The 25,689-nt window shown below is 42.3% G+C and overlaps 1 protein-coding gene across 2 annotated transcripts in view; it reads left to right on the top strand.

Annotated features, from left to right (window-relative positions):
* Positions 1–16,685, top strand: part of Pnlip (pancreatic lipase) — a 36,854-nt gene extending 20,169 nt beyond the window's left edge. Inside the window, 13 exon segments of one of the 2 annotated variants that reach the window (NM_013161.3) lie at positions 3,544–3,571; positions 3,658–3,703; positions 4,805–4,959; positions 6,092–6,214; positions 6,744–6,878; positions 7,992–8,103; positions 9,092–9,211; positions 9,325–9,444; positions 10,105–10,223; positions 12,494–12,623; positions 12,939–13,047; positions 13,640–13,804; positions 16,564–16,685. In NM_013161.3, the coding sequence (NP_037293.2) occupies positions 3,658–3,703; positions 4,805–4,959; positions 6,092–6,214; positions 6,744–6,878; positions 7,992–8,103; positions 9,092–9,211; positions 9,325–9,444; positions 10,105–10,223; positions 12,494–12,623; positions 12,939–13,047; positions 13,640–13,804; positions 16,564–16,627 (1,398 nt within the window). In that variant the 5' untranslated portion in view covers positions 3,544–3,571 and the 3' untranslated portion in view covers positions 16,628–16,685. 2 annotated transcript variants of the gene reach the window in all.
* Positions 16,686–25,689: the final 9,004 nt, after the last annotated feature.

The raw sequence follows: 25,689 nt of genomic DNA on the forward strand, positions 1-25,689 counted from the left end.
CAGAGAGTACTGTGTCATACTGAAGAGAGTCCTCCATGTGCAGAGCAGTGTGTCACACTGAAGAGAGTCCTCCATGTGCAGAGCACTGTGTCACACTGAAGAGAGTCCTCCATGTGCAGAGCACTGTGTCATACCGAAGAGAGTCCTCCACATGTGTGCAGAGCACTGTGTCACACTGAAGAGAGTTCTCCATGTGCAGAGAGTACTGTGTCACACTGAAGAGAGTCCTCCATGTGCAGAGAGAACAGTGCCATACTGAAGAGAGTTCTCACAGGCAGAGCACTGTGTCACACTGAAAAGAGTCCTCCACAGGCAGAGCACTGTGTCACACTGAAGAGAGTCCTCCACATGTGTGCAGAGCACTGTGTCATACTGAAGAGAGTCCTCCATGTGCAGAGAACAGTGTCATACTGAAGAGAGTTCTCACAGGCAGAGCACTGTGTCACACTGAAAAGAGTCCTCCACAGGCAGAGCACTGTGTCACACTGAAGAGAGTCCTCCACATGTGTGCAGAGCACTGTGTCATACTGAAGAGAGACCTCCATGTGCAGAGAACAGTGTCATACTGAAGAGAGTTCTCACAGGCAGAGCACTGTGTCATACTGAAGAGAGTTCTCACAGGCAGAGCACTATGTCACACTGAAAAGAGTCCTCCACAGCCAGAGCACTGTGTCACACTGAAGAGAGTCCTCCTCCATAGGCAGAGTACTGTGTCACACTGAAAAGAGTCCTCCACAGGCAGAGCACTGTGTCACACTGAAAAGAGTCCTCCACAGGCAGAGCACTGTGTCACACTGAAGAGAGTCCTCCTCCACAAGCAGAGCACTGTGCTCTCAACATGGCAGTTGTGCCCAGGGGACTGGGCACAAAGAGACTGATCTTTCATTAAACCTTGAGGTAGACATAGGCCCAGGTTATCTATGAAGCAATGGTTTTCATCAGGAATTGAAGTAAAAAATAGTTATTAAACTCCATCATACTGGGGTTGAGAGTTAAACAAATATATTTTTGTAATTTAGGAGGTTGTAGGAGGCGACTGCCCTATTGTGGCCGTTCAACTCCCACACTGAGACACTCAGTCCCACATCCGATGTTTCCACCTGAACAGATTGTGGATTAGATATTGTGCTCATTGAAGCCTGCTGGGAGCTGGCAGTGTATCACGTCATTGGCAGAATGCTTGTCTAACATGTGTGAAGCCCTGGCTTTGATCTCCAGCAATATGTAAACTGGTGTGAGGGTGCATGTCCGCAGTCCCAGAATTCGGGAGGTGCAGGCATAAGGAACTTCAAGGCCATAATTGGATAGCTACTTAGTGAGTTCAAGGCTGGCCTGGGGTATAGGGACTTGTCTCCTCCCATCACCTACATGGTAGCCTCACCTGCATGAAACTCCTGTTCTAGGACCCTCTGCCACAAAGGACACCTGCAGGCATGCGGGGCGGGGTACATGCATCAGGAGAGGCTGGGGAAGAAAGCCTAGTTCTAGTCCCTGGGGGGAGATGGTGACGCTCCCGACCATGGAAGACAGAAGCAGAAACCCAGGAAGCACGTGAGCCGTCTGAACACAGGAATCCTAAATTTCAGCTCTCGGCTGGGGAGTTCAGCAGGACTGGATTTGAGGAGGTCACTGTAACAGGGTGACGGGAGAGACAGCAGATCAGGCCCCACCCCTCTGCCAGCCTTTCTAAATTTCGGAGACTGACTTTCCTTTCTGGAACATTCAGAAACTATTTCTGAAATGAGAAACTATTTCAGTTTACCAACCAGTTCCCCATTGGCCTTGCATTTCAAGTGAGGTGACTTTAAGTTCTCATTCAGTAGGCTGGATGAAACAAGGGTCCCCAAATTATGAGGCACTCAACTTAGACGCCAGTTCAGAAATGTGCGAACTACTTGGTAAGCAGGATGTAAATGACTCGATAACCCAGGATGGATGTTGACTCATAGGAAATATTACTGTAGCAAGAACACAGCCTTCCCAGGAGTAAATAGCTCAGGAATGCAAAATTTGAGCTCTCGTTCATCTCTCCCCTCTCTCTTCTCCCCTTTCCCTCCCCCTTCCCTACCCCCATCCTCCTCATCTCTCCCTCTCCCCTCCTTTCTCCTCTCTCAGATCCTCTATCTCTTTTGTGATATTGGAAATTCAACCCCAGCCTCAAGTATGCTGGGCAGCATTTGACACAGCTACACCCCTCACCCAAGACTTCAGTTCCTAATGGCTCTTAGAGATTATTTTTAAATTCTATCTGTTTGTTGTTGTTGTTGGATTCTTCAGTTATATATTCATTTATTCCTTGGCTCTTTCTACTACATATGAACCAATTTTGTATGGTCCTGTCAAATCTCTGACTCACAGGATAAACGGGTCTAGTCCTTAAAACTGCGTCTCCTCCTGTAACTTTAAGCGATCCGCCACACTAACCCACCCCAGCTCTCCGCCATGCAACACTGCTTTCAGAACAAAGTTGCAGGCCCACACTTATGCACGGTGAATTTTAATTTTCCTATTTTACTCATAATTTTATCTGATGGTGGAGTCTCCTATCCATCGGTCTCCTCCTTGTTTTCTTCTCTTCCTCTTTTTCCTCTCCTTTTTAGATATTTTTTTTGACTATTATTATTGTGGGAAGACACAGAATGCATGTAGAGGTCAAAGGGCAGTGTTGGTAATTGGTTATCTCCTTTTGTCATGTGGCTTCTGGGGATCAAGCTCGTGTTGTCAAGATTGTGAGACAGCACCTTCATCCCCCGAGCCTCCTTGGCTTTACTTGTTTTGATTGGGTGTGTGTGTGTGTGTGTGTGCGTGCGCGAGTGTGTGTGTGCGTGTGTGAGTGTGTGTGTGCGTGCGTGTGCGTGTGTGTGTGTGTGCGTGTGTGAGTGTGTGTGCATGTGCACGTGTCTGTGTGTAAGAGAGAGACGGGGGAGAGGGAGAGAGATAGACAGACATACAGACGGACAGACAGACAGACAGCGATATCAGGCTAACCTGAAACTCACGATTCCCCTAAAGCAGTGCCCCCTGTGCTGGGGTCACAGGTGTGCATACCCTATGTGCCCTGGTGTTAATTTATCCCTCCCCTCCGTGTTGTCCTTGAATAATAAGTTAGCAGTGTGGGCTTGTGTTTCACTGTGTTCAAGGGGAGTCAGGATCACTCCAGGGGCTGCACAAGCTGTGTGGCTGACCCAGTTGGTCTTCAAGACAGCTGTTGTCAAGCAGGTGCCCATGGGCACACAGAGATGAGTGAAGAAGATTGACAGGAAGAAGGGACTGTTTGCGGGAACAGAGAAAAGATTGTTTAAAAAACAATGGTGGTTCTGAGCAGCACACAGCACACGGGTCGAGAACATGCCAAATCTAGCACTTTCTCATCTTCCCACGGACACCTTGGAACGCTCAGCCTCCTGTATCAACCTGGGCTTATCTGAGATTAAACTTAGAAGTGAGTCCTTGGAGCCTCTCTCTTCTCGAGCCGCTTTTCCATGACACTGCTCAGAAAGATAAGGCTCGCCTATAAAAGGACATCTCAGTGTTTCCCTCCTCGTCCATAGAACCCGACGGATCCGCCACGGTGAGTCAGGAACCCGATTTGTAGACTCATGTGTTAGCTTGCATCTTGTGTCCATCAGACTCAGCCATGTTTTTGCCTCTGTGCAGATGCTGATGCTGTGGACATTTGCAGTGCTGCTGGGAGCAGTAGCTGGTAAGAAAAGATGTGTGTGGAGGTGGGAGAGCCTCACTGTGTGGGTCTCCCCAAGGCTGTGAGAGCTGGGTGCGAGCCGTGATGAGGATGAGGACTTGGTTAAGAGCAATGCAGTGTTAAGGAAGGCTAGAAATAAATTGAGCTTAACATAGGATTAAGAGCACCAGAGATTGCAGTAGTGTGAGATACAATTCCCAATGCTATTTCAATTCGTTTCAGACAAGTGATAGGGCAGACAAATCATCCGAGACATTGGGCTAAACACTGTTTATCTGAGCTTCCAATTAACTGAATATTTATTTTCTGAGCCTAGCCCCTCTTAGGTCAAGGGAGGTGTCTGAAACTAGGTTCAGCAGTTACACTTCCATGAAGCTATATAAAATCCTAAAGCCATCTGAACCTGTGGATATTTGTGTGAAATGGGCATAGCGACATCCTTTAGTGGGATGACCATGAGGACTCAGTCAGAGAAATAAGTCATCTAACCCAGCATTGGGCACACAGTAAAGTCTAGAGAAATTCAGCCTCCTCAACAGCTGCCGTTATTATTCTGCCTTTATTCTGGGCTTCACACAACTCCAGAACACATTCTTTGAGTTGTTCCTTCACAGAGTAGCACACCAGACTGTAGCCATCACATCGCCGATGATTTGTATGAAGAGTAATTTCATAAGTAATTCCTACATCACAGAAGTCCAGGAGGGTCCTCAAATACAATTCAGACAGCCGCATCTTTGGCCAAGGTGGAGATTCAAAGTTTGGCCCTTGCATAAATCTTAAAATTCTTCACCCACAGGCTAAAGACAAAAGGTAGCTACCTGAACCAGTTCCTGAGACAAAGGGCCATCTCATGTCTAGGCACCAATGGCCAAAGATAACATCTGTGTCAAAAAGCTATAATCAGTCCTTGATTGATACTGAGCAGAGGGGAGTGACTTGGGCCCGAGGCAGAAGGGAGGGGCAGCTGTCTGTGTGAGCAGAGGGTGTTTGAGAAAGCCAAGGAGGAAGACCTGCCGCGGGATGCAATTCAACTTACATTTGGTCGATTGTGTATTGGAGAGGTTAAAGTGGTATCTATGAGACATTTGTCGGTGATTTCAGGAAAAGAAGTTTGCTTTGACAAACTCGGCTGCTTCAGTGATGATGCCCCGTGGTCAGGAACCATAGACAGACCCCTGAAAGCACTGCCCTGGAGCCCAGCACAGATCAACACCCGCTTTCTCCTCTACACCAACGAGAACCAAGACAACTACCAGGTAGGAACAGCTGTTGTTTTCGGGACTAAATTTCACACACTTTATGTAATTGGTGTGACTATCCAAGTCTTCTAATGAGAATCCAGGAGAAGAAGAATTTGTATCTGTTTAGACCTCTAGAGCAGTCAGATTAAAAACTCTTTAAAAACTTACTTATAACCATTCAATTCTTATTACTCATGTTTTATATCTAGTATACCATATAAAAACATTATACGTACAGGGATAGAATATATATATATTCATATGGATGCATATAGCAATAAAGAATATGCTATATTTTATTTTTGTGTTTTAAATAACATTTCCTGATGTAGTGCAAACACACACATAAGGAATCCCCCTAAGATGGCTCAATTTACCAGGATTTGTTTGGAAATGATGCGTTTACAGTAGAAGCTTCTGGACTAGCCATATGCTGACCTGTAGCCACAGGAAGGAGAAGCACTGAGCCACAGCTTCTAGTCTTGCACCAGTCATGAAGGTGAATGATTGACAGCTCTATCTGTGTCAAAGAGATGATAGAAAAACTAGGTTAGGTGTTTATGGTACATTCCAACCTATAATGCTTTCCAGTCAGGTATGGTAGCATCTTTAATCCAAGCACTTGAAGGGTAGACACTGGTTCAGGAGTTCAAGACTGTCCTCTGCTGTTTAATGAGTTGAAGACATTTGGTTTACATGAGACCCTGCCCCCAAACAAAGCAAGACTCGGTTATAATATTTTTAACTTACACTGAATTTATTGAGCAATAGCTCCATTATGCCCAGAGGAATATTAGAATATATATGTATTTCCTAAGATTGGATAGATTATAGATGATAGATAGATCGATAGATGGATGGATGGGTGGATGGTTGGATGGATGGATGGGTAGGTAGGTAAGTAGGTAGGTAGGTAGGCATATATACAAAAGACTTTCATTGAAAATCTTAATTACAAACACCTTGGGAGACATACTGTGTGAGTCAAACAGCTACAAGGACAGTAACAACATGGGGATGGGGATGGCTGTGAATGACTTGCCTATGTAGGCTTTCAAGAATCCTATCTACCATCTCTGCCCACGCATAAACGATTGTAGAGGCTACTAGAAGAAACTCGACTCAAACACTTTTGTACCCCAAACAGAAAATTACTTCAGATGCATCGAGTATCAGAAACTCCAATTTCAAAACGAACAGAAAAACCCGCATCATTATCCACGGCTTCATTGACAAGGGAGAGGAGAACTGGCTATCTGACATGTGCAAGGTAAACCGTGGTACTTTCTAAGAGGAAGTGTTAAAGACCAGCAAAACACTGGCCCCAACTAAGGAGGACAAAGGCTGGTCACCACCAAGCCTGAGTCTGAGACCACTGAGCCTGGAGCTGGGCATGGGGAGGAGGTAGCAGTGGGTCCAAGGGTCCTGGGACACTTGGGGCATGGGGTATGGAGTTATGCAGGGCTCATGACATAGTTACTTAGTAACTGCTGTAGAGATATTTCAGACTTTACCAAGAGAAGCTACCATGCAGTAGCATTCAAGTTAAGTATGGGTCCCAACACAGCTGCTGCAGTAGAAACCCCAAGAATTTAGTTTCCACAATGGTCTGGAGCCAATAGTAGGCTTGAGGAAGATCTCCATACTCATTAGAGACTACATTTTGGTCATAGCATTGGGGTTAACATGGTAGCTATTAGGCAGGTCAAGAAGAGAATTTACCGAATTTTGGAATACGTTCATCAACAGTGAATAAAGAACCTGGATTACTTAACTGTGTGCTGTGTCTCTTCCATCAGAACATGTTCAAAGTGGAGAGTGTGAACTGCATCTGTGTGGACTGGAAAGGTGGCTCCCGGGCTACATACACCCAGGCTACCCAGAACGTCCGGGTCGTGGGTGCAGAAGTGGCATTATTGGTTAACGTTCTGAAGGTAACTGAGTCTGGGTTACGCAAAAGCTCTTAGACACTGCTGTCTGGATTCTCCTCCCATAACAAAACCTGTAGGTCTGATCATTGATAAGGACAGATTTAAATAAGATGATGTCCCCCACCCCTTTGCTTAAAGATGAATCCCACCCCAATCTCCATTCAGGCTTCATCAATAGCCTATTTAATTCAGTAACTAGTTTTGAACATTAATTAAATGAACTTAAACAACTAGGTAGGCAATATCCCTTGAATTCCGCCTGTGGTGTTTTGTTTTATTTTGTTTTGTTTTGTTTTGTTTTATTTAATTGTAGTTCTGGACATAGACCCCAGGGCTGCTCATACCAAGCAAGTTCTCTACTGCTGAGATACAGCGCCAGACTCAGATTTGCTTTAATTTCCCCCTATGTTATCAGTTTGATATGCTGATAGCAGCCACATATTCATATTTCTGTCTTATTAATATTTAGTGTGTTGTGGGGGATGCAATGCCCACGGGGGTGTGCAAACCTGTTTGTACATGCGTATGGAGTCTCTCCTGGATTGCTATACATTCTATTTTTGAAGCACCGTCTTTCACTGAGTACGGAACCCATCCGTTCTGCTACTCGGGCAGGACTGAGTTCCAAGGACCTGCCTGTCTCTGCCCCTGTAGTGCTTCGATTACGGCATCCATCTTTTAGATGAGTGTTACAGGGACCCTACTCTGGGCCTTTGTGCTTCACCGACTGAGCCATCTCCCCAGTTTTCATTTATTTAATCGAATATAAACACAATGGGAGCAATCTAGTCTGACCAGGGCGCTAAAAAAGTCTTAAAAGATGTCAAACTCAAATGAGCTTGCGTGAGTGCCTCACGGGCCCTGATCCAAATCCTTGCCTCACCATCTCCAGTTATGACCTCGTGTGTCCTTCCAGGGTTTCTCTCTCAGCAGTGGGAGGACGCACAGGATTCTAGGCCTACTTGAACTAATTTCCACTTCTTCTTAGTGACAGGGGGGGGGTGCTCCGAAGGGGAAGGGGACACATCTCCTTAGAAACCAAGGTTTGGAGGCCCCCTTGACCATCTGGCATTTTTTGTTACTTGGAACCATTTCAATGACGCCTTCCTCCAACAGTCTGACCTCGGCTACTCACCTGACAACGTCCACCTGATTGGCCACAGCCTGGGTTCCCACGTTGCTGGGGAGGCAGGAAAGAGGACATTCGGAGCTATTGGGAGGATCACAGGTTGGTTCAACAGCAGGTTCTAGATGTCGAGAACGTATGTGACCTTCAGTGGGGGACTCCCGGAAGGTACTGGAGGAGACGGTGGTAGGGTTGCTCAGAAGTTGTCACACTTTCTGAGTTGTGCCAGGTGATCAGAGCTCAGAGCATTGCGACCTGGTGAGCTATCCAGTGTTCGGTCATCACCCTATTGTTTAACATATAAATCTATTGCATATAACCAAACCCTGGATTAAGACGATCCAGAAACACTGCCTATTTCTGAGTTTGTGCGCGATGAGCTGAGCTCTGCTTGCATCCTTCTGAATGACAAATCTAAGCTTCATCAACTATAACGTCATTGCTGGGGGAGGAGGCAGAGGCTCTGCCCTGCTGGCCGGGGCTTCCACTCTGGGTAGGGCTAATTAGATTCACGATGCCATTTGCAAACTGCAGCTGCCTGAATTAGGGCCAAGTCACCTGACAAGGAAGGTGTTGCAGTGCTGGACCTGAGACCTGGATACTTCAGGGAATACGTGGTTTCCTACTCCGTCTTTCAACTGTCTAAACCGACCTGGAGATTTTCTCGTTCTATATATTGGAAAAGTTGATTGCATTTGAATCAGTCGGGACAGCCAGGGTCTCCGTTGGTTTACTGAAAAAGTCATTCTCCCAGAACATTTGTTCTTTCCCATGGTTTACAAATTGATCGCCACAGCCTGCTCTGCCAGGTGTTGTACCTTGCCAGGCTGTGGACTCAGTCATAGAAAGCTCCTGCCTTTCTAGAAGACTAGAATCTGGCAGAAATCTCTAGCCTGAACAACCTTTAGTTCGGCCTCTCCTGGGGTCAGCTGTTTGAGGGGAACCACTGCTAAGGAACAATATTCTCGAGGGAACTAGACATCCTCGAGCACAGCCGGTCCCGACAGCTCTCCACGCAAACATTACAATAGTGAAATATTCACACACTGACATAACTCGTTGTACTGATGGCACCTCCAATCTGTTTCAGGGTTGGACGCGGCTGAACCTTACTTCCAGGGCACACCTGAAGAAGTCCGTCTGGACCCCACCGATGCCCAGTTTGTGGATGCAATTCACACAGATGCTGCACCCATCATCCCCAACTTAGGTGAGCTCCGCCAGCCCGTCTGCTGAATGACTTCAATCTGGGTATTAGAGACGTTTGACTGTGCCTTGATCGTATAGTGATAGGAACGTTCTATTACTTTTAAAAATCTTCAGGATTTGGAATGAGCCAGACTGTGGGTCACCTAGATTTCTTTCCTAATGGAGGGATGGAAATGCCTGGATGTCAGAAGAATATCCTTTCCCAAATCGTTGACATCGACGGGATCTGGGAAGGTAAAACCATGGTGCGCACGGGTTACCTCTGTGAAGTGTGTTTCTCATTGTTAAATTTGCTAGCCACTCTGGAGTTGTACAGAGTTCATATTTTTTTATATCAAAGGACTCCCACTATGTCCCTGAAACATAAGTTTCGCCGAGACAAGTGAGAGCGAGGAAACTTTGGGTTGGCGCTTGCCTTTACAACCCAACTTTTTCATTTCTTTTAAGAAGATTTGGTTCTGTAGGTATTTTGTCTGTATTTAATTGTATCACACTAGTGCTTCCTGGTTCATGTGGAAAGCCAGAAAAATTCAGGTAGCCTGGAACTTGTAGTTACAGGCGGTGATGAGCTACCATGTAAGCGCTGGGTACTGAACCTGCAGTCCTCTGCAGAAGTAGCAAGTACTCCTAACTGCCGAGAGACCTAATTTAGGGAAAGTATTACATACTAGATGTCTAAATGGGGCAGCCTTTCTCTTCCCAAGTCGCTTAATAACTATTGGTTCTAAACTTCGTTTAATTTCTTTTTCCTTCTTATACCCTACACATACCTCATAATTGATTTATGTTCAGAGTTTGCTCTCACTAGAGTGCATGATTATTAGCCCCACATTCTCACCGCTGTGTGACTTAGAGAAGTGAAATCAGCCACTGATGTCATGCCTGACTCCACAGGAACTCGCGACTTTGCTGCCTGTAACCACTTGAGAAGCTACAAATATTACACCGACAGTATCGTCAACCCGACTGGCTTCTCTGGCTTCTCCTGTAGCTCTTACAATGTTTTTTCTGCAGTAAGTAGCATCCAGCTTCCCTGTGGGTTTTGTTTTACATTTTATTGTGTTCCCCTCATGACTGGAGATCCAACCCAGAGCCATGTGCACGCTAAGCTCACACTTGGCACTGTGTGCTGTCCCTGGACTCCCTTTAGAATTTGTGATGATGTCATTTCCTGACCATTTATAGTTAAATATTTGTCATATTAACACATGCATATGCGTTTCAGTAGTCAAAAAGCCTTAGTGCATTACAGGGGTATAGAACAAGGGGCTCATAAGTAGAAACGCCTTACCTAACATTCCTCTGTCTCAGGTAAATGTTCAATCTTGTTCAGGGTCAAGGACTCCTAAACAAACACATAGAAAGCTAGTTTTTAGCAATCTGAATGCTGTGACTAGAAGGTACTGATGAACTAGAGGTTTTATTTAACTGATGACCTTTAGGTTTTAAGTTTTGTCACATTTTCAATCATGTAATATTGAACATGATGTTTCTAATGACTTGGATTTTATAAAGTTGACTTTTTTTGCACTATAGTTTTAGCAAATCAAAAAATAAGAAAATTTGAAGTAACCAACATTCCACATAAATCACAAGTACAAGACAAATATATCTTAGTTATTAAGAACAAGTACTTAAATGACATTGGGCGAAGTATTTCATTTCCCCGATGATTTTCTTCATCTAGAAATGTAATGACATCAGACCCAATTCTCTTGGTAAAGCAATTAATCACAGGACACATGTTAAGTGCTTGGCCCAGAACAAAAACAAAAATAAAATAATCAAAATATGAGAGAGGGGTACATATTTTGTTCATGTGTAAGTTTCTTATACGGTAAGAGCTGAGCCCTACTTGGTTTGATTTTACGTTTATCTTCCTGTAAACAAGTGATCCAAAAATATTTAGGTTCCATGCAATGGAAGCTGTCTGATTCAGTGACATAAAAGTCCTTTTGTAAGATTCACAGCACTTTTTGTACAGAAAATGTCCCAGTGTTCACATTCTGCTTCCTATGTCTCCATCCTAACCCGTGTGCTCATGTCATCCTGGTGATGTCTGTGTGTCCAGGCCATCCAGGAGATGTGTGTGTGCTCAGGGATCCTGGTGATGTGTGCAGCCAGGCCATCATGGTGATGTGTGTGTGCCCAGGCCATCATGGTGATGTGTGTGTGTCTAGGCCATCCAGGAGATGTGTGTGTGTGCTCAGGACATCCTGGTGATGTGTGTAGCCAGACCATCATGGTGCTGTGTGTGTGCCCAGGTAATCATGGTGATGTGTGTGTCCAGGCCACCCAGGAGATGTGTGTGGACCTAGGCCATCCAGGTGATGTGTGTGGGCCCAGGCCACCCAGGCCCACACATATCCAATTAAGCATGTGCTCTGCAGAGAAAATGGCTGCGGCCCCTGGGTGCATTGTCTCCTGGCTTCTTTGGAATCCAGGATACACCTGTCTGTCATACTGATGAACATACTTATTGATTAAGGATGGGACTTTTGTACTCTTCTTGGGAAAATGTCTGTGAAAACATGCACATGCTTCTCTTTGGCTAACCTAGTCTCTCCTTAGCTTGCTAGATGACCTTAGGCCTGTTGTCTAATTTTCTCATGGAGAAGTCCTCCAGGAGCCTCTCCTGTGGGAGAGCTTTCCCTCCAGAGTGGAAGTTGTGCTATCTGTCCTCAGCGTTCTGCTGTTCATGCTCCACCCCTTTTACCACAGTTCCTGGCTGAGGGCATTTTCCTGAACTGGTTTCCTTTAGATGCCAGATGCCTGGTTAAGTCTTAATGTCCAACTGAGCCATTTTCTCACCACACTGGGAGATTCACATTCTGAGATGTGAGCATGCCAAGAGACGCTAAGGGAATGGAGAAGGGCCTGAATTTGGGGACTGTCATCCTCTAATGAAACCTATTGTGCCTAGCAGAAGTTGACTGTCATTTCCTGTTCTTATGTGATCTCTCTGAAATAAATTCTAATCACTTAGCAAGAGAGTGGATGTTTTAGAATAAACAAAGTAAGTTACAGGGACAAAGGGGGGAAAAGATAAATACATTATATGCCATTTATCCTATGGTGTGGTTTTTATAGTTTTGTGCAATTTGCCAATGAAACTCCCAAGGATAATGAGATATACTATGAACTTTCACTGAGATGCCATTGCTGTCCCACCGTTATAATCGGGAACAGAATTAGCTTTGATTCAGTCATAAACCATGTTGGAAAAAGTATGCCCTATTAAAAGCAAGAATCTTACCAAGTCACCTTTTCCTCAATGTCACAGAATAAGTGCTTCCCATGTGGGAGTGAAGGATGCCCACAGATGGGTCACTATGCTGACAAATACCCTGGGAAGACAAAAGAACTCTACCAGAAATTTTACCTGAACACTGGTGACAAGAGCAACTTCGCACGTAAGTTTCCATTTTAATTGATTTTCAGTTGATGGCATGGATGGGACAGGGTGTGAGACCCAGAGCCTGATAAATGCCGGTAAGTGCTCTCTGCCACTGAGCTTCATCCCTAGCAAATTTAAACAAGATGAACTTCTTAGGCTCTTGACTTGAAAAAAAGCAAGGCAAAACCCTCTGGAAATGTTCTCTAAGTCCACACTTTCCGAATGCCTGACCCAGAATGGATCACATTCTGCAGCTTCCCAGTATGTTGTTAACCAGTAGTCAGAACCTCTTCCCTCCCAGATGACAGTGTACAAATGTTGCCTCCTGCAGGTTGGCGGTACCAGGTGACTGTCACCCTCTCTGGACAGAAGGTCACTGGGCACATTCTAGTTTCTTTGTTTGGAAATGGAGGAAACTCTAAACAGTATGAAGTTTTCAAGTGAGTAAAAGATTCAAAGTATCATTGAGTGCTTCTTACATTTTAGCAGGCTTCCAAAGTCTGATGTATGTTGTTGATGGGTTTTTTCTATTATATGTATGTAACATGTAGTCACATATAACAAAAAGAAAGCTGCTGTGTAGCCATTACTCATTAATGCACTGCAATATCACAGTTTTAATCTTTTTCTATTTTCTAAGGAAGCCATTCATGTCTATTTTGTTACCTGACATTTGATTTATAATGAGTAAATAATTATTCCCTACACAACAGCAGAGAAAAGATTTTTATCATGACAGTGTCACTTATTAAACCATGAGGATTGTGGCAAAGACACATTTGAGTTTGTGTTAAAGAGAGGATGACAAAAATAATCTGAGTTATTGATAGAAATGCCCACCACCGTGCTCAAGTGCACATTGCAAATTTACTTCAGACATTTGAGTGACAAATGTCTGGTTGGCAGCTTAGGTTCAAATAGAATTTGAACTGGTTTTAGAAAAGTGGTATATTTTTAAATACTGGGCATATATGTGTGTGTAATTGATTCTGTGTGTTCACATATACTTCTGTTGTCATCCCAACTTCTCAGGGGCTCTCTGCATCCAGGTGACACTCATGTCAAGGAATTTGACTCTGATATGGATGTTGGAGATTTGCAGAAAGTTAAATTTATTTGGTACAACAATGTGATCAACCCAACTCTACCCAAAGTGGGAGCATCAAGGATTTCAGTGGAACGAAATGACGGCAGAGTGTGAGTAACAAGAATTGAAAAGAGAAGGATTAAATGCGTCTATTCGCACTAAAGCAATTCACACCTCTCATAGGGGATCACACTGCCCCAGCTAGGTCTGCTTCCTAAGATCTCATTTGTCATTAGGAGATAGTGTCAAATGTTAGGAATGCCATTTCGATGGATTCTTAGACACAGGAGAAGAATGTTTCCTTTGGAAGGCAGACTTGAACTATGTGGGTGACTCACGTGTGTACTCTGCCCTTCTCCCAGCTCCATTGGTTCACCAAGGTTTGTCAGGAACTCATTATTAGGGAACAAACTAGAAGTACACTATTCTGTGTCACTGGTCTTCTTGGAGAAGTCTACAGTCCAGAAGATCAATTCTCCATTTTTACTGAGACTGACATACCCTGAGCTAAGGATGTTTACAGAGGGATGCCAGGAGAACAAATCCATGGACAACACCAGTGTCAGCCCCCCTCTCTGTGGGGTAACCACATTCTGCTGCAGAGTGGGGCAAATGCTGGATCATCCTTCAGAAACCAGTGAGACTGGCATTCTTGCCAGAGGAGTCTAAGGCCCCTCAGATAACAAAAGTTCACACAAAACACATGCACAAGAGTTTTCAAGACACTGAACTTTAAGCAACAGTGGACAGTGAAGCCTGGAAGATAAAAACCAGGCAGGGTGGTGCCTTAAAATAGGCTGATCAGCTGACATCCCTGAGGGAATCTCTAGGATGTGATGTAGGCAGGTTTTAGTGAACCCTCAACTTCTAGGAGATAAAGCTAAGAATTGGGATCTTGAGCAGCTAGATTTTGTGGCATGGGCTACCAGAGAAGATGGGTCCACAGAAAGGAATGGTAGAGTTTGAAAGTCCCCTTGGCTATTTGGCACAATCTAACAACCTCGCATTGTCAGCAAACAACCATGGCTAGGGAACAAGAAGCCCAGAAGGACTGGATTGGTGCCCACTTCTCTCTAGGGTGAGACTAGAGCCTGTTTCCACCAGGCAGGTTACAGAAGCTTACCATTTTATTGATACTGGGTGGAGTATTTAGTAAGATCCTGTTTACGTTTGGTTTGGTTTTGTTTTTACTTTTTGTTTTTGTATTCTTTTGCTAGATTTAGCCAGACTTGAAAGAACTTCATCCCACAACTCACTTAAATAAGATGTAAAATTGTTTAGCAATAACAAGATAAAAATCCAACACCTGACACTAATTCTAATAGCTCAAGCTACACAAACAGTTGGACAATACAACCTACAAGGAAGAAAGTAATCACTGAGTTAACATCCAGTTGAGTTGGTATGGATGTGAGAACAACAGATGAGGGTATTATCATTATCAACACTTACTCTGTTTGCTAGAAAATGTCAGGAGAAGATGGCGATACTGAGGGCAGTACTGGGAGGGTAGGAGGGTTTATGTACAAGCATATCATATGATAAAGGAGGGAGATAGGTATATGTATAAGTACAGCATTTGGTGAGAGTGTAGTGAGGGTCTGTATAAATACAGCATACACTCCATCAGGAATATAATATTTTTGTAAATACAGCATTTGATAGTAGAGTGTGGGGAGGGTATAATATATGTGTAAATACAGTGTATAATGATGGAGGGACATGGTATAAATACAGTATATACTGATGGAGTATGGGGAACATATTATGTATGTGTAAATACAGCATGTGATGGTAGAGTGTATGAAGGGTATAGGATATAAATGCAGCATATGCTGAAGGAGGAGCATGGTACATGTATAAATACAGCATTTGATGGGGTGCAGGATATAAATAGATACAGTGTATGATAACATCATGAAGGGTAGGAGAGGAGAGTTGGCAGATTCTGTTGGAAGGACCCATGCCATCTGTGAATCAGTAGACTGTCATTTCCAAGTTACACTTATGTATTACCACTTCTAAAGTAAGCACTGTAAGGATAAAAAACTACAACAAATTAACAAAAAGCCATAAAAGGGGAAATTAAAAAATCTCAGAGTGAACCTAAACAGGCAAAGAGAGCAAAAAAATCAAAATGACAAAAAAACACGTAGAAAGATGATGGAACTATACCCAGCTAATATAGTGATTATATTAAATGAAGGTGGTCAACATCAGGGGCAGGAGGTAGAGATCATCACATTGACCTTTTTTGGATCTATACCTAATTGAATTATGCCTATCTGAAACATATTTTAGATATAAATCACAAGTGCCCAGAAAAAAGTTGTGTTATTACTCAACTTTTTGAGAAAAGTACAAGTTGAAGCAATGACGGATGCCACCATACTGTATTTAAATACTTAAATTTAAAAAGGATTGACAATGCCAAGAATGTTTGAAGACGAGGGGAATCCTAAATGTTTGAGCACAGGTTGTAGCATATAAAATGATGCAGCCATCTAGAAAGTAGTTTGGTGGCAATTCCTTAAAAGCCAAACATAGCAACCACAACACTGCTAGAGTCCCTGATCATGTGGCTTTGCTCCCCACAGTTTCAGTTATGCACAGTCAACAGTGGTCTGAAATAATAAAAAAGACCAGTACTTCTGGTACTATGTGACTGACAGCTCTTCCCTAGACATTTGTAATTGTGGTAGGAGGTTGGTGGGGTGATCTAGTCTCTAGTATCCTAATGTCTGACCATGCTCTTATCAGACTGCTGGGGCAGGAGGTAGAGACATGAGGGGACAGGTATGTCTAAACTCTTACACAACTTTCCACTTGTGTGAAGAAGAGGTAACCTTTTTGTGTTTTCTCTCCTCAGGTTCAACTTCTGTAGTCAAGATACAGTGAGGGAGGATGTCCTGCTTACACTGTCTGCATGTTAGAAGGCTGCTGATGTGTGACCACCAAGTCCCACTGTAATAAAGTCTAGTATCAAAGCCATATATTCTGTTCTCAGTGTTGATTTCTAATGAATCTTCTGGATAAGATGATAAAACCTTAAGCTCTCAGTTATTGTCAAGAGCCATAAATGATTGTAAACTTTTGTTGTGGCGTTTGGGTTTGGGAATATCACTTAAATGATAAAGCCGTCATGTCTTCTGTAAATATTACTAATGCCCCTGACCACCTCAGACAGTGCTCAAGGCTTTTGGTAACACTGTGGGGGACAGTGCTAGAGCTGGCCATTTTTGCCATCATTCTCTGGTCGTGCATCTCCGGAGCGATGGAACGGCAGGAGACAAGGAAGGGACTCTGAGGCATGTCTGATCTTTTCTATGGTCCTGCTTCTCTTACTGTGGTCCCCACAGAAACTCTGCCTCCCCATTATCTATTTGATCTTCCAAAATCATAAGGCAAGCCCATCTTGTTCTAGTAAGCCTAAGACAGAGTTCCTATTTCATAGCCTTATTGGTCCCTTCTCAATCTGGCTTTCACCTAGGACTCCAGTCTCACTGCCCAGCCCATTCCACCTGAAACTCCATATCCTGGACTTATCCCCAGGGATAGACTATTTATTGTCTTACACAGTTTTTTTAATACCCATACCTGATCTCAACACTATAAAACTATAGAAACAAAACCAGGATGGTACTGTCATAAAAACATTCAGGCAGACCAAATAGACTGCCGTGGCCCCCTAGTCTTTGACAAAGATGTCAAAATGTGCATTAGAGGAAAAGGAGCCTCTTCACTTGGTGCTGCAGGAACTGGATATCTACATGTCCAAAATAGACAAAATATTCTCATCCCTCACCCTACAAAAAAAAAGTAGTCAACTCAAAATGTAGTGAAGATCAGAAACTACTGTGTCAAAACAGTTCTGTATACAGACATAAACTAGGACTTGCTAAAAGGGACTTTAGTAGTTTGAGAATTAATTGACATACTTAATACATGTGGTTATGTGAAGTTAAAAATCCACACCATGGCAAAAGGAAGCAATCAGCAAAGAAAAGAGAGAGCCTAGAGAAGGGGAAACTAATCATTTCTAACTACATCAGGAGATTTCCTATGTCTTCCTCTGGGTTTGTTTTACTACCCAGGGGTGTTTAGTCAGCCTTGCCATCCCTGTTTTATGTACTGGTACCCAAACCCCAAGACTCTAGAAGTTACTATAGCACTATGGATAGACAGATATAAAATTAATGAACAGATGATAGATACATACATGCATACACACATACACACAACACATTCACAAGAAAGACAAGGAGAGACAGACAGTCATATAGACAGACAAACAAACACACTCATATACACATAGAGGGAAAAGGGAGGAAAAAGAAGGATAAATGGAGAGAGTGAGGGGGAGAGAGTGGGGGAGAGAGAGATTTCTTAAATTCTACTAAGAGGAAATAATACATGTTGCCTACTATATGTATGTGATGGCTAATCTTGATTGTCAGCTTGATGTACTCATCTGGAGATTAACCCAAATGACTGGGCACATCTGTGTGAGTGGTTTTTTTTTTCCTTAATTAAATCATTTGAAGTAGGAAGCACCACTTCTAATCCAGATCTTGGAAATGGAAATATAAAGCTTTAATCTACATCTTTCAAGGTGGGAAGGTCCACCTTTAATCTGGACCACATCTTCTGCTGGCAGCATATGTAAAGGACATAGAAGAAGAAAGCTATCTTTTCTGGCTGCTTGCTCTCACCCTCATTAGCAAGTCAATTCTGTTACTGGCATTAGAGCTCACTTTGGGGTTCTGGGAGCCAGACCCTGGCACTTCCTTTTTTCTTGGTTCTCTCTTGAAGGTAAGCTTCCAGGCAAGAGGATCATCAAAGCGGGAGAGATATTTAGGGTTGCTGTTTAATAATAAAACATTTACCTATCTTAAGTCTAAGTCTAAGCTACTGTAGCTGACCTGCCTGAGTTCCCTTTGGGCCAGAAACTGTTTATCACCTCATCATAAAACAGCAGGAGATTAAGTAATGTTCCCTTTGTTCTATCTTTGCTGGAACTGCTAGTCTTTAACTCCCATCCTGCTAGTTGAAGTCTCAGGAAGATAAAGGGACACTTTGAAATGCGATTTTAGTCTTATTTCTAAGTTATCTCTAAAAAAGTTTCCTATAAAAGCTTTCTAAGAAAAGGGGATCAATTGGGGATTCTAAGAAAAAATAATGTTCCTTTTTCCCTCTTCTCTTTGCCCTCAACACTTACACATCTTTCAGAATACATAATCACATGGTAAAAAGTTCATTACAAGTTTACACATAAATTCAAATCATAAATTGAGTAAGTTTCAGCAGAGAACATTTACATGCATATCCATTAGCAGTAATTATCTGGCTAAACATTCATTATCTGTCACCAGTTCTACAGATTCATGGAGAGTTAAAAACCATAATTTTTGTGACTAAGTTATTAGTGAGGTTTTGTATAGATAAACCTAGTTGATATTTTATCTTCTGTCCTCGCACCTACAATAAACCATTAGTTCCCTTTTTATGACCTTTGTTTAATTGTTTTACAATCTCTTGGAATGGGCTCTAAGTTGCAGAATGCCTGCTTGCTATCTCAGAAGCAATTAGCTCATGATACTTGAAGACTGGCAGAGTTCTCAATGAAGTTTTGATTATCTGAGAGGACTTAATAGTAGTCCAATTACAAAAGAGCTTAACAATTACTAATATGGTTTTAGGAATTCTTATAGGATCATCATTAAGAATTATGGGATCATCATTAAGAATTAAGAAATCATCTATTTGTCTATATAGCATCATTACAAGATAATGTATCTTCGTTGTTTTGCAGAAATCTGCTCAAAAGGGTGTGCTAATACCTAGTGATTGCTATATATGTTTAATAATACCAGGAAAGCATATTAATAGCAGAAATTTTCCTAAAATGAAATTCTCCTTAGCCTTACCTAAAGGATCAAATCTGTTGTAGATTTTTATCCATGGTAGGCCATCTCAGGAAGATCACCTGCTAGTTTTTTTTTTTTTCTCCTAGTCAGTTCCTGGCAAACAGCTGAGACATTTACCCTCATAAGCTGAAAAGCTACTGGATTCTTGAAACTTCCATTCATAAGCAGCCATTGTTGGGTTAGCTGCAAGAACCCTTACTGATACAATGTATAATATAAAAAGAAAACTTCTAAAATAAATTAGTTTAAATTATTTTTTAAGATTTATTTACCTTGTGTATATGAATACACTGCAACTGTCTTCAGACACACCAGAAGAGGGCTTCAGATGGTTGTCAGCCATCATGTGGTTGCTGGGAATTGAACTCAAGACCTCTGAAAGAGCAGTCAGTGCTCCTACCCACTGAGCCATCTCTCCAGTTCTAGTTTAAATTCTTTTTTTTTCCCTATTCTTTTTTTCGGAGCTGGGGATCGAACCCAGGGCCTTGTGCTTGCTAGGCAAGCGCTCTACCACTGAGCCAAATCCCCAACCCCCTAGTTTAAATTCTTATTGGCTTTTATTTGCAATTGCTGAGTTGGGCACTCTTTGAAATGAATGAGTGGCAGATACCAAAGTAGAAGAAGCTGCAGTGGGCAAGTGAGCTTCCTTGAGATGGCCCCTGCTATGCATGGCTGGGATGGGTGTATCCTGGAAAGGTGTGGCCTCAGGGGCTGTGTCCCCGGATTGCTTCTTGATGCTGCTGTGCCTTCTCATGTTTGTCATTGCTGTATTCCTTGTTTTTCTGACATTGTGTGATTGGGCAAAGACCTGTTCTACCTACAGTCTCTTATGATTGATTCTTGGGTATTAGCCTACCCTGTTGGGAAATTTTCCTATAGATGAACATGGAGATGAGCTTTTATGAAAGAATGCTGTGTAGATGAAGTAATGATTTTACAGAATTCCTGATATAATTCAAATAATTTTAAGAAGATAGTTGATAGAAAGTTTAAAGCTAGGATCAAAAGTAGAATGTGCAAAATAATAAAGGCTACATATGTTTAAAAGGAGTTCAGTGGGCTTTTATGTGTTACACGTACACACATTCCTCTAGGAAGAAGAATAACTTTAGGAAAAAAAATCAATGACCAAGGAAAAACATTCTTTCTAGGTCAGGTCCAGGGCTGAGGCCACAGGTGTACACCATGATAAAGTAAGGCCAGGAACAAGGACTAGGCAATTCTATTACACAAAAACTATCGCTTTGAAGGTATAATGAACATGTGGATAAAACTACTGCTTTGAACTTATTTTTTTTACAATTATTTGAATATTTAATTATGTCTTGACTAATAAGCCTTCCATGATATTCATAAATAGCCCTTATCTGTCTCAGAGTAACTTTGTAAGGCACCTCTACTTCTAAGAAAGCTGTGCTCTCAGATCTGCTCATTTAAGAAGCTTTTCTTTTTTGAGGTTTTATTAAATTTTTCCAATAGTTTTTTTCATTCACTTTGCATCCCAATTGCAGCCCCCCACCCTGATCTCTTCTCAGTCCTGCCCTTGCAAATCCCTCTCTCAATACCTCCTCTCTTCCTCCTCAGAAAAGCAGAATCCCCGCTTGGGTATAATCCTGCTGTAACTCCCTCTTGTGCAACATTTTATCTGTTTTTTAATGAGGCAATTCTTTTCCTTACATAGAGAATTTTGTCTTAGGGGACACAAAAGAACTAAAGACAAAAAATGAAGTTGTTAGAGACTTCTTGTTAGAGCTTTGCACTATCCATCAACTCTGTGTGTGTGTGTGTGTGTGTGTGTGTGTGTGTGTGTGCATATAAAATCGTTGTTAGAGCTTTGCTCAATCCACCAAATAAGTGTGTATGTAAGATGGTTGAAGCTTTTCTAGATCTACTAAATATGTGTCTGTCCATCTGTTTGGATGTGTGTGTGTGTGTGTGTGTGTGTGTGTGTGTGTGTGTGTGTGTGTGTGGTGTGATTTTTTTCTCCTTCTTTTCTCTGATCGTTGGCCACTATCAGTGACAACTCCCTCTGGCCACTCTCAGTAGCAGCTTAAGCTGGTTGCTACCAGCTCCTTTTCTTTCTTTTCTCCAGTTGCCTGCCATCATCAGTAGCGGCTCATGCCCAGTGCCATCAGTAGATGATCACGTCTGGTGAAATGAACACCAGTTTTCCCCTCCTCCCTTTCTCCTTTTAATTTCTTGCTGCTATCAGTGGAGCCCCATTGGTTGCTATCAACATGGACTCCAATCACTGACTCCACCACTGGCTGCCTCAGTTTACCCTATGGTGTCAGAGCTGGCCTTCAACAGATGAGTGATCCAATGAGCTAAAGAGTGGAATTTTGCTTTATGATCTAATGTATAGAAGGAAGCAGAAAGGAAGTAAAAAAATTGCAGCTCCTTTCAAGGTCAGCTTCCCTGCAGAGTTAAAATGCAGGACTTTTTAAAGATTACACTAACTCTTGTAGCTTTGAGTTTCCTGTACTAGAAAACTGTATGACACAGTTTGGATTGCATGACACAGCACAGCTGATTCTTTTCTGCTTTGGTCTCTTGGGTGCAAGTGTCAAAAAATGAGAGCCATTCATAGGATTTGTTTAAAGATCTTCCCTCTCCATACTTCCCCTTGGGGCATCAATGCTGTCCTTGGTCACCATCATGCTGGGCTTTTATTCCCAACCCTACATTTTCTGTTTGCAGTGTCCATAATTCCAGCTGCATGGAATTCCAGCTGCACAGAATTCCAGCTGCATGGAATTCCAGTTGCACAGACTTCCAGCTGAGCAGAATACCAGCTGCACAGAATACCAGTCACACAGAATTCCAGCTTCAAGGAATTCCAGATGCACAGATAGCTCATTTAGTTCATTCCAGCACATGGCTACATGTAGACGTCTGAGGTGCATTGAAAGAAAACACACACTAGAGACACAATTACTGTGCCTATGAGGAGAAGGCCACAAGTGTGAAGTAAGCTCCCGAGCTCGATCCCCATAATCAAATCAGCTAAAATCAAACCTAACAAAGAATAAGCCAGACAAGGAATCTATGCATTTCAACCATGCAGAAAACTTGGTCCATTTTGTCACATACATCAAGAGTCCTAGCAACTCTGTAGAGCCTGCTTCATCCAGCATTGGCTATTTGTCCACCAGTATCAGATAACTGTTTTGAATTAAGGCAAGGTAAAAAGCAAAGTTGAAGAATTGTTACTGTATAAAGGATGCAAAAGAACAATTTTAGTGAATTAATTAATTGATTAATTGATTAATTAAAATCCCAAGTGCTGCCTCTTCCCAGAATTCCTCTCACTGAGACCATCTCCCATCCCCTTCTCTGAGTGGGTGGGGCCCCCTGTATATTTCCCACCCTGGCACATCAAGTCTCTGTCAGATTACACACATCCTCTCCTACTGAGGTCAGATAAGGCAGCCCTGTTGGGGAACAGATACCACAGTCAGGCTACAGCTTTAGGGAGAGTCTCCCTCTACAGTTTGAATGGTAGAATTAGGATGCTGTTAGCATTAGACATAAGTTGCCCTAAAAAAATACTGTAGGCCATGTGAAGGCTAGGGACAACTGATAGATGTCACAGAGGCTTATTGGGTTTCTGTGATGGGACAATTGCTCTTCCTTTTCTTCCAACACACACACACACACACACACACACACACACACTCACATACACACCTCAAGTTTCATAAAGATACTTTTGTAGGTGAATTTGATTGCAGTGGGTCCAAAACCAAAATAATCTTGAGCTAGCTTAGTGTTGTTCTGAATAGGTGTTCTATTGCTTTGCTCTGTGCATGAGCATTTGAATGAGCATTCTTGTTATCAAAGCTATCACTGGATTGCCTTAGAGATCTATGATCACACTGCTTTAACCTCCTTGATGCTGAGGTTATAAAAGTTTGCTATAGCACCGTTCTTAGTATTTTTTGCATCTGTTGCGAATAAGATTGTTTTCTTACTTCTCATTTGAATAGTTCATTCATAGTGTGTAAAAATGCTAATTTTTAAAAATGTAAATTTTATACCCTGAAGTCTTGCTGGTTCTTTATACAGGGCTTCTCTGTTTCTTTCTACTGGCTGCAAGGTCTGGCCAGGGCATCTAGTTTTATACTGGGTAGATGTGATGAAAGCAGAGAGCTCTCACTTATTACAGAACTTGGGGTCAGACCTTTAAACTTTTCCTCAGTCAGTATCATGCTGGCAGGTAATGGCCAGGTGTGAATTTCTCAACACTGATGAAATAGTCTCAGGATACATCATGTGTTAGACCACAAAAAAGCCTTAAAAATTTAGGAAGAATGAAATCATTCCAACCATCCTTTCTAACCACAATGGCATAAAACCTGCAGGAAATTCGGCAACTTCCCTCACACATGGAAATTAACCAGCACAGCTCATTGAAGAGACTAAAAGGGAAATTAACTTTTTCAAATAAATCATAAAGTAAACACTGCATCATAACACAAGTTTATTATATTATTACCTTTGAAACAATGCTGTCTCATAGGACAGAGAAGAGTAGTTATGAGGGTTATTTACAGTGTAAATGTCTACATTCAAGAAGTATTATGGATAACCTAATAATGCACCAAGAAACTAGAAAGCCAAGAACACATCAAACACTAAATTATTAGAAGGATGAGAGTAGTAAGGATCAAGGAAGAAATAGATGAGTCAGAGAGTAAAGAAATAAAATCAATAGAGCTTTGTTTACAGTGAGACACATGGATGAAAACAGAGTCTGTTGGGAAGGGAGATATTTCTGCTGGTGCTTCAGAAGCACTGTAAGAGACAACTATAGGAAGCGGAGATGCCCAGTCAAAGAAAGGCCTAGGACCACGGGAACTCAGTGCTGAGACATTAAAACTTACAAACCCTTCAAGAGGAAGGACCGCCTCCGAGGTGATTGATTACCTTGCCTGGCAACTTAATCTGGAACCTACTAACTGAGAAGTCTGTAGGTAGCAGTTTTCAACCTGTGGGTTGGGACTCCTTTGGCAAACCTCTATCTCCAAAGATATTTACATTATGATTCATAACAGCAGCGAAATTACAGTTATGAAGTAGCTACAGCAATAATCTTATAATCGGAGGTCACCACAACGTAAGGAACTGTATTAAGTAAAGGTCTCAGCATTAGGAAGGATAAGAACCAGTGCTCTGGGCAGACCTGTGAGGTCATTTCCACAAAGGACTGACTGAGACACTCCTCAAACTAAGGAAGTACCTTCTGGAATGGGTCAAATTACAACGCAGTTTGTTGTGTGCAGTCCCCCTCACCCCATAAAATATATGTCTGAACCATTTTTACATTTCCAAAGTGTCTAATAATACATTCCTATCAAGCAGTGCTTATCAAGAGAATACAGAACAGGGAAAGGGGAACTTAGATTTTAAGAGTAGTGACAGGACCATCCACATAGTATATCTGACTGTCTAGCAGACCGTCTAGAGGACAGACAAGGAGACAGCGAGAAAACCACTGCCATGTGGTCCAGCAAAATGGCTCAGTTGGGAAAGGTGTTTGCTGCCAAACCTGAGAAACTAAGTTTGGTCCCAAGAGTCTACACGGTAGAAAAGAGGACAAAATAATTTGTAAAGCTGACTTACACACATGTACTGTGGCATGCAAATACCTACACGTGTATGCATTATCATACACAAGGTTTTGAAGGAAAAAACTTATTTTCCCAGTAGAAATTATCCTGATGTGTCTTAAAATATATAAACATGCCCTAGATATATCAGAATGGTATTTGTGAAATATTATCACAGAGATCATCCTCACAGTTATGCTGTATGGCTTTAAAAAATGGTCTGACTCTCAACCCATGTGGAAATACAGGAAGTCAGTTATGAATATGGTGCTTGCATGATTCCTTGTTTGAATGATTAGGACACTGATGATTTTTATTAATTTTTTTAGAACTAAAACATACATCGTTGGATACTGGCAGAAAAGAAAGTAAATGTGTTTTTGAAATCCTATTGTGATAGCCTAGAAGAGAAACGATTGCTATATTCAATTTCAGAGATTTTACATGTTTACTAAA

The sequence above is a fragment of the Rattus norvegicus genome, chromosome 1 (genome assembly GCF_021556685.1).
Source record: "Rattus norvegicus strain SHRSP/BbbUtx chromosome 1, alternate assembly SHRSP_T2T, whole genome shotgun sequence".
NCBI lineage: Eukaryota > Metazoa > Chordata > Mammalia > Rodentia > Muridae > Rattus > Rattus norvegicus.